Source organism: Chaetura pelagica, unplaced genomic scaffold, assembly GCF_000747805.2.
Source record: "Chaetura pelagica isolate M959 unplaced genomic scaffold, ChaPel_1.0 scaffold418, whole genome shotgun sequence".
NCBI lineage: Eukaryota > Metazoa > Chordata > Aves > Apodiformes > Apodidae > Chaetura > Chaetura pelagica.
The window spans coordinates 45224-54646 of NW_009954232.1; the positions used below are offsets into that span (position 1 = coordinate 45224).

The following is a 9423-nucleotide window of genomic DNA, read 5'->3' on the forward strand; positions in this document are numbered from 1 at the left end:
ACTGCCCCCCTCACACCAGTGCCTGCACTGCATCTGGTTAGTCAGGCACTAGAGCAAAGGGAAAAACTGATTTGGATGGAAAATGTCATTTTTTTCAACTCTATCAGATGGGAATAACAGTAAGTTATAAGAAAAGCAGTAAGTTTTTCTTACAGCTCAGTTCCCAAGTGCTTGTGAGAGTGTCTGTACAATATGAAACTCCTACAATTACCTTGAATAAGCATTACATGCAATTCATACCTACTGAAAAATTCATTTGTATTTACATATTCTACAGAAATTGTACCTAAGTGAAAGCTTACAGGAAGCAGGCTTTACAGGAGTGATGGAGAATAGAGTAGCTACAGCAGGGCAAGAGTCATCACAAGGTTTTAACTCTTTTGAGACTATCTTGTTCTACAGAAGTTTCTTCAAGTATTCACAGAGGACTTCAACCTTTCATTTCTGCCTCACAGAAGCCTGTGACAAGCTAGATGGAAGTTCTCTCTTCTCCAGTCTAGTGCACTTAAGCCAATGTTCAGCAAAAAACAGAGAACATGGCAGCTCTCTGTTTGTAAAGGGTTTAAATACTGGAACCAGGTCACCAGTACAAGTTACTCTTTCTATGCATTCCCTTTATATACCTCTCCTAGGCCCCCACTCCATCTGAAGCCTTCATTTAATTTCTGTAGTCCAGAGACTTGCCTTTGGGAACTAGTCTTTCCTGGAAAATGAAGTCAATGCATCAAGTCAGCTGTTAACTTTGCAAAGGTGCAGTCTCAGATAAGGGCTTGTGCAAACTACTTCACAGCTACTTAACTCCTGTATCTTACGGAGCTGAGTTTTAAGGTATTTTTAGCTCTTAGTAGCTGGGTTAAATAGTATATGGAAGAAAGATTAATTTTTATTAGCTTGAAGTATCATATTTTATTCAAGTGATAAGAAATATCATCATACATTATGCATCTGCCAGTTATAGTCCATTTTAGTTCATTCCAAAACCTAAGCAGTAAATAAGTAAGACAGTTTATCTAGTTAAATTGAAAAAAACAGCATTCCACACAACCAGTACTGGAGATGTCAACCGTATAGTAATTCCAGCATTATGTTATTATGGCTTTCCAGAAAGTAATGAAGTTAACAAATTAGAACACATCGAGAGCCATTTTCCAAAGATTTATTGAAGTAGCGACAGGTTGCTCATACTGTGCTGGAAAAAGCAGTTTTATTGAATTCAGATACTTAAAAACAGTATTGCAGCACAAGATATTGCTATTTGTAAACTAGACTCCATTGTAAACTCTAATCCTTCAGGGAGAGTCAGTTTGAAAGATCTAAGACCTATTTCCTAGCATAATAATCTTGCGCTCATGGAAAAACTGCAGAAAGGCACTTGAAAGCTGTTTCTTTCTTTAAGACGTGGACTTTTTAAATCTTGCTGGTAAGAATTTCTTCTGCATTAGTAAGTATGCATCCTCACTTCAGCTTTACTCCAAGTCATCGTGATGCTGGGAAGTTTCATTAATAACCTGTTGAAAAACAAAAATAGTTACATTAAATTTTAGTAGTAACTGTTGTTTGGGGTGGGGTTTTTTTTAGGAGTTAGAATTGGGATATCCAGTACCACAAATACGTGACCAAATGGATATCAACTCTAACTTATGAGAAGTTCTAGTGATTAAATGGCCCTGAGAAGTCGCTTTAAGAGTCTTTGTCTGAAACCAGTATCTTGTCCCAGATAAGCATCTCTGTTTACTGCCACGCTTTTCTTAGGTCATGCAAGAAATACTTTGAGAACTTGGTAACTCAGCTGAACTTAAATACTCACTACATAGGCAACTGTCAGCTACTTACTATCAGCTTAATTTCATGCTTATTTCCACAAAAGCCTGTTTACTGCATCTTTAGGTTCAGCCACAAAGCTTGGACTGCCATATGCTGTTCTATGCAATACTCACTACCATATATAGGCCACATTGACCAGTAGACAAACTTAGGGTTGTATTAAGGTAAACAGCTGTGTAAGAAATAATACCAAAGTTACCACCAACCTGTCCATCTCTAGTTTCGACAGTCTTAATTAGAAGTGTCCTCTTTGAGTGAGTATCAACCATTGGCTGAGACTCAATGTTGGTTTCTGCAGAAGAAAGTATATTGTGTATTATTACCAATAGTCTAGATGAATGGCTTCCTCAAAGAAACAGGATGCAACAGATTTTAGTGTCTACTTTCAAAATCCCAGTTTAGTATGTGAGGAAGTCTCCAGATCAGAATGATAAGCTAAGCATTTCCATTTTCTCCCTATTCCTCTTTAAAGCACCTTCAGCAAGCATCTAAACCAATCACTATGTATTGATACTTAAAAATATATGTGCCTAGAAACAAAGTATCTCCTCCCATTCAAGGCTACATAATTGCAAAACTTGTAGTTACATCTAATAAACAGTCACTCACAACAGCGTTTATACAAGTACAAGTACTACAGTAAAAAGAACTATCTGAGATCCTTTGCTAATAAGAGAACACCTCTGTAAACAGAAAGAGCTTACCTCTCAGGTTCAAAGAAGCAAAGGTTGGAATAGGCATGTTAATCCTGAAGGAAAAAGAGAAATGGATCAAGTCAGACACAGGTATGGAGTGTCCCCTTGTAATTGCTGTTTAGAAGTGTCTGCATGTGATTGTTACCTGCTCTCTTCACCCTCCAGCAGTTTTCTGTAGGTGGCAATCTCAATATCAAGAGCCATCTTTACATTCAGCAGGTCCTGGTACTCGCGGAGATGGCGAGCCATTTCTTCCTTCATGTTCTGAATCTCATCCTGCAGGCGGCCAATAGTGTCTTGGTAGTTAGCAGCTTCAACAGCAAAATTCTCCTCCATTTCATGCATTTGGCGCTCCAGGGATTCATTCTGGAAGAGAATAATAAAGTCAAGCACTACTGCAGTTCAGTCAGTCTTTGTCACCCTCAAGACCCTTAAAATTTTTAAGTAAGGGAAGTTGAGTTAGCATCCTTTCTGAAAATGCCCAGACATATCCCAAATCTGTCATCTCCTTATCTTCCCTTTGCAAAGATCAGGTGGGTTATTTTGCTACTTAATCCGAGGTGTGCCATGTATTTGTTCTACCAGGTGGCAAAGCAATCCCTCACAGTAAGACTAAACATGCAGTACAATTCAGCATGCAGGCAGTCCTCAATGAGGGGATTTGCAGGTGTCCTCAACACTGTTAAATCCATTGCAAGCCAGCCTTTAAGGCAGTCAGGTTTTAGGAAGAGCAAGATTTCCACCTCTCTTCTACTGCTCTTCCAGCTTTTTTTATAGCTTCTGCTGTACCTGACAGACAAGCCATAAGCACTTCTACAAAGCGTTACATAAACAGTGACTGTTTTAGCAAAGCAATAAAGCCATTGTTTGCACCTTAAGTAAGACTAGTTGAGTGTATCAGTCTAACCAGTGCACTGTGGCACATGCAGGCAAATTGAGCCTGCAGCACCCTTTTCAAAGAGTGCTCCTGTGACACCATGTTGCATGGGAGACGGGCGGCATTCGCATTTTATCAACAATTAAACCCCAGTGCAGTGCTTAAAGCTGCTGATGGAAGGGTGTCCCAACAGCTGCTGCCTTCTACTTACGCTTCCCTTGAGGGCATCAACTTCACAGGTGAGGGACTGAATCTGCCTGCGGTATTCGTTGGCTTCCTGCTTGGCCTGGCGCAGGGCATCGTTGTTCCTATTAGCAGCTTCAGAGAGATCTGCAAACTGGAAACCCCCAGTTTGGTTAGCACAACACTTCAACAGAGTTGGTGTAACTGATTTCTTCTGTACACAGCATTTGAGGGCAACTGAAGTCACTATAAGCCTTAACACCTCAAATATTTAAAAATTAGCATTAGTCTTAAAATACTATTTCTAGTTGTTAAACTGGAATTCTAGTTAAGCCTTTTATACTTGTTTCCCCACCCTCTATATTTCCCATCTTTTCATTATTTTTTTCACCCATTCATTCACTCTTTTCTCAAGTATTTCATCCAACTTCTGCTTCCAGGTTTAAGTACAGGAAAGACTCAAAGTATGAACCCATTACTTTGATGCTGTACTTGTGGCACAAAATAAGGTTTTCAGCTGTACTCTTCCTAAATTAAGAGTTTAAAGACCCTGTGCCATGGCTGTGTTTGCATCCGGTAGAGAGACAGAGGGAACACCCACTGCTACAGCAAGACTGTTATATGCAGTCAGTTGAGTGCCCGATGCATCTGAAAAGATTGTACTTACTTTGGACTTGTACCACTCTTCAGCTTCCTGAAGGTTCTTAGCAGCAACGCTTTCATACTGTTGGCGAACATCACGCAAGGCAGCAGTAAGATCAGGCTTAGAAACATCCATATCAATTTGGATGTGCTGTTCCTGGAGTTGGGCCTGAAGTTCCCGGATTTCCTGAGAGAGAGGCAGACACCCAGTGTCATTACATGACTACAGAACATACACATACCTTGTGAACATCCAGAACATATCCTGGGCCAGACCCAGCAAGAAGCTTACTTGCTCGCTAGACTATCAGTATCTAATCACAGACCTAATTGTTCAGCTTACCTCATCATGAAGCTTCTTCAAGAAGACAATCTCCTCTTGCAGGGACTCAACTTTGCGTTCAAGATCAAGTCGTGCCAAAGAGGCATTGTCAACATCCTAATCAGAAAGGAGAATTATTAGCAATCTTACAAAACCAATGTAAACAAGTCTTTTACGGCAAGTTCAGTAACACAGACTGATGCTACATCTGAGCTTTTTGGCAAGACAATATGAAACCAAGAGCGGCAAAAAATGTCTTTTAACCACCTCCTACCACAGGCTCAGAGACCACTATCTGCACATTTATTGTGATTTTTGGGAACTATACAGCATACGTAGACTACTTCATCTTTGCCAATATATTGCTGAGCACAATCAAGAGCACACAGCTCACAGTGAGTGTAAATGCTGCTTGAAGATGAAGCAGGTACTTGGGTCAGAAGCTAGCAATAAGCTTTTCTAACTTGTCTACACTGAAAAAGACTTAGTCTTGCAATTTTCAAACTTCCATTTTTTCCAGTGGTGGTTAAAAGTGCAGCCTATGTGCCTATCAGTGGGCTTCATTTCTTGTGAATTCCTTGGTGATAAACTAGAGTCCTTTGGGTCCACAAACCAGAGCTTGAAAGCGCACTGGTCAAGCTAGTACATGAAGCAGCTGCAAGCATTTACTTCTCCTAGTGGTTCAAGAGATTCCCCTTGAGAAAAAGAAGGTAGGAGCACAAATGCAAACTGAGTTAGTCATAATTGCCTACACCCTCTCAGTAGCTGGCAAAGACTCCACCTTTTGCTGGACAGAGATAGTCTTAATCAACAGCAAAAATTCATTTAAGGCATAACAGCAAATATGCCATAAATGTTACATGGGAGCAGCTTGAACTAGTTCTAAAACATAACTTAAGACTAAACATTGATTGGTAGCTTCTTATATTTTAAATGTGCAAGACAATTAGTTTGCAAAGGTGAAAATTGTGTCTTTCTTACCAGCTACATACACAGCTGCATGTTTATGTTCACATGGTATTAACTATCAGGTTCTCTCAGCTTACTCTAAAGCTATTTTGGATTGCCCAAAGCATAAGCATGCTTAATCAGCAGTTTTTACTGCTGTTTCGGAATGAGTGTTTAGACTCCTAGAAAGCCATTCCTTGGATCAGGCCTACTCTGGGGTAAGGTCCCTGCTCTAGAAGAATTCTTCTGGTATCTTTATCCAGCAGAACACCCCTCTGATGGGTTACTCCATAACTTCCCTATCAATTCCAGTTTTACACCCACACAGTTCACATCAGCTCGTTTTTCAATTCAGAGAAAGAATTTCTTAATTCATCCATGGAATCATCCTGGTTGGAAGTGACCTTGAAGATCATCAAGTCCAACCATAATCTAAATCCCCCCTAACCATAACCTAATTTACCTGTTCAGTACTTAAATCATGTCACTAAGCACTACATCTGTATTTCTTTTAAATACTTCCAGGATGGTGTCTTCACCACTGCCCTGGGCAGCCTGTTTAATTTGTTCTCCTCCCCAAAAAACTCCTAAAGATTATTCTGGAAGGAAATTAAATGGCTATGACCCAACATGTTTACACAATTAGTCAGACATCCAAAGAGTTTCCAGTGGATTTTACAGAAATCTGCATCCTAAAGACTATTGACCACTTCACAACAACTGAACAGCTACAGGATTTTTAGGAGCTTATAATAAACTGAAAACATCTTAAATTGAAGACTTAGAATATATGGTATGCATTTTACTATATACATTATCATTAGCTGAGTGAAGAAACAGTGTATCTGTATTTCCTAGACATATGGAGGACCATATAAATAAACTATTTGCAGACTGAAAAAGCATAGTGTAAGGCATGCATACATGCATGCAACTGGACTTGATTTTCTCCTAGGAGATTCTTTAACGCCAGTTACATAGTTTGTGGGAGTGAGCATCCATGTTTACTTCAGACAAACCTCATGATAGCCAGGAGCAGACCTGTTAGTCTTGTCATAGGTTCAGGATCTATTCCTAGCTGCCACAGCAGCTGGCAAAGCTACAGCAAATAACTTTCTCACTAGTTGTGATGCTTGTTTTGTCCCAAAGGGAAGAACTTGCTGAACCTTTGGGTTTATTTTATGTAGGACACTCCTCAGCATATGAGTAAAATCACACATTTGTTCAGGTCATTAATTAAATTAAAATTCAGTACATACAAGTTAAACAATCTCTAAAGCAGGCAGCTTTTGGAAATAAAGAAGTTTCTATTCAAATATTTGTTCACTCTCTTTTAAAATACTGAAGTGTACAACTGCTGCATCAAGTACAAAGTAAATGTGGTGCTGCATGAGAACAGTGAAGCATTTGCTAAAGTGTTCTGAACTCATGTATACAAACTCCCAATGCAATAATATAATGGTTTAAATAAAAGCTATGCATTTTGTTGTGGGTTTTTTTTTGCACAATAGGACGTTTCAACTTTAGTGTTGTAAGAATTTAATTTCACCTGCAGGAGAACAATACTCATAGTGAAAGAGATCTAGTTTTCAAAGCCTAACCTTTCACAGTAAGGAAAAATTAGGTATTACTGTTGTTCAAACACACTAGCATGCACCAGTTATGTCATGAGTGCATTTAGTCTAGTGCTTCTGAATTGATTTGCAATTCCTATGTATAAGCTACACCTTAAGAGGTTAAATTGATTCAGTTCTGACTGTACTGCACACACAGATCTCCCCTAGAGGCTGAGCTCCTAAACGGCCTCTTTCCACAGTTCAGGGAAGAGCTGGGATACACACAAAGCCAGTATCACTTAAAAGCACAGAGCCTTCACTAAGCTTAATTGGCTTGAAACAGAGGCAGACATGCCTTGAAGTGCACTAATGAAGTATGAAAGATAATTTAAGCCAGCCTTAAGTCAAAGTATCCTTCAACTGAATTGAGCAACTAATCAGAATAGATTAGGTTCTCTAAAACTGACTTTAAAAGCTTCTGCATGAAACTTCACACTACATTAAATTGACTTAGCACCAAAAAAGCCCTCCCCAAAACCCCAAACAAACAAAAAAACAACCACAAAACAAACAAAACAAAAGAAACTCAAAACAGGAGATAAAGTTATCTCAAACTGTTCTGTTTCAAATTTCTGTTCCCAGAATGCCAGCAATGACTCTGGATTCCCAGACTCCAAATGAGAGTAAGTCTCTCAGTTCCCACATGTTATTTCATGAGGACACCTGCTCTCCTTCAGAAACTATAAATATACTGTGGTTAAAAGGCCTTGCCCAGACAAATGCTGACAAATAAGTGATGAACTCCTGAATGGTGACATCTACCAACATCTACAAAGAGCTGTGCCCTGCTGTCTGGAGATAAGGGCAGTCATTTCCAGCTGGGAGGAATGCTAGCAATGCCATTTCACACCAGCAGTTTTAGGGAAGAGACCTTGTTTTGAGAAGGCACATTCCTAAATATCTCCTAGTCCAAACAAGGCTCAATCCAAGTCGAAAGCTGTTTTTGCAGATGTGAAAACCTGAGCTTAGCACTGTTTGCAGGGTTGGTTCTGGCCATCATGTAGGTTTTAGTTTATCTGGATAACATTGTATCTTCCTACAGAGACTAAATTCTAATGCAACTTGTTTCCTATGTTAATATCTTTGTTTCCAGACGATTACATTCTATGTTCTTAACAGGTATCCAGAGGAGATGGGCTTGACTGCTCTGACCACTCCCCAGGGAACAAATTGTCTAATTCCTGTCGGCGGACAACACCCATATGAAAAACTGAATTTTAAACGGTTACCTGGTAATGCACTGACCAAACCGATTCATTAAAAAGGAGCTCCGTTTTGTATAAAAACCGGACCACAAACACGATAAGACACTTTCCAGCAGAAATATGGCCGAAGCATTACACATTTGGTAAGAATGCAGCCCACTGCGCCCTCCCCTCCCACACAAAGGAATCTATTATTTCAATCTGCTGCCACCACACTTGCCATAATGCCTGTATCTGCATTCCACGATGAATCCCATAGAAACCATTAATACCCTTCAGCCAAGCGAGCAGATGGCCCCCCTTTCACTTTTATTGGATCAGAAAGTGATTCCACGTCGGAGCGCTTTTTGTAAAACAGGCTAGACTTGGATAAAGCAAGACAATAGTTTCCCCTCCCTCCCCTCAGACCGCAGCGTCCCCCTAAAGAAAACAAGGAAGGCTTGCCTGAGAACTGATGGAATTCTTTTGTGCGAGGGAAGCAAACTCCTGCAGTCCCACCCTCCCATCCCAGGCACCACCGCCACCTCGGGCTCTCCTCTCCCACAGCTCCCTCCCTCCAGCCCCTGCAAACCTGTCTGAAGGACTGCAGGGTGTTCTCAGCCTCCTCCCGCTGCAACATCTCCTCCTGCAACCTAGAAGGGGAGACACGGTGGTCAGGAGAGAGCGGGGAATCCCCCACATCCCGCCGCCCCCAGCCCAGCTCGGGATGCGCGGGGCTGCCCCCGCAGCAGCTCCCCCCGGGCCCGCCCTGCCCTGGCACACTCACTTCTCCCTCAGCCTCATGATGTCGTCGGCGAGGTTGTCCCGCTCCACTTCCACGCGCGCCTTGTCGTTGGTGAGCTGGTCCACCTGCCGGCGCAGCTCCCGCATCTCCTCCTCGTACAGGTCGCCCAGGCGGGACGTGCCCTTGCCCTTGAGCTGCTCCAGCTCGGCCAGCAGGATCTTGTTCTGCTGCTCCAAGAAGCGCACCTTGTCGATGTAGTTGGCGAAGCGGTCGTTGAGCTCCTGCAGCTCCACCTTCTCGTTGGTGCGGTTCGCCTTGAACTCTGTGTTGATGGCATCGGCCAGGGAGAAGTCCACGGAGTCGTGGAGCCGCACGGGCGGCATGCTG

The 9423-nt window shown here is 41.6% G+C and overlaps 1 protein-coding gene across 1 annotated transcript; it reads right to left on the reverse strand.

The window, feature by feature from the left end:
• Positions 1 to 886: 886 nt before the first annotated feature.
• Positions 887 to 9423, reverse strand: VIM (vimentin). The gene is made up of 9 exons (XM_010003608.1): positions 9079 to 9423; positions 8884 to 8944; positions 4565 to 4660; positions 4247 to 4408; positions 3608 to 3733; positions 2665 to 2885; positions 2529 to 2572; positions 2031 to 2116; positions 887 to 1508 (listed from the first exon to the last, which is right to left on the reverse strand). The coding sequence occupies exons 1-9, from the start codon at positions 9417 to 9419 to the stop codon at positions 1467 to 1469; spliced, it is 1179 nt and encodes a 392-aa protein (XP_010001910.1). The 5' UTR covers positions 9420 to 9423; the 3' UTR covers positions 887 to 1466.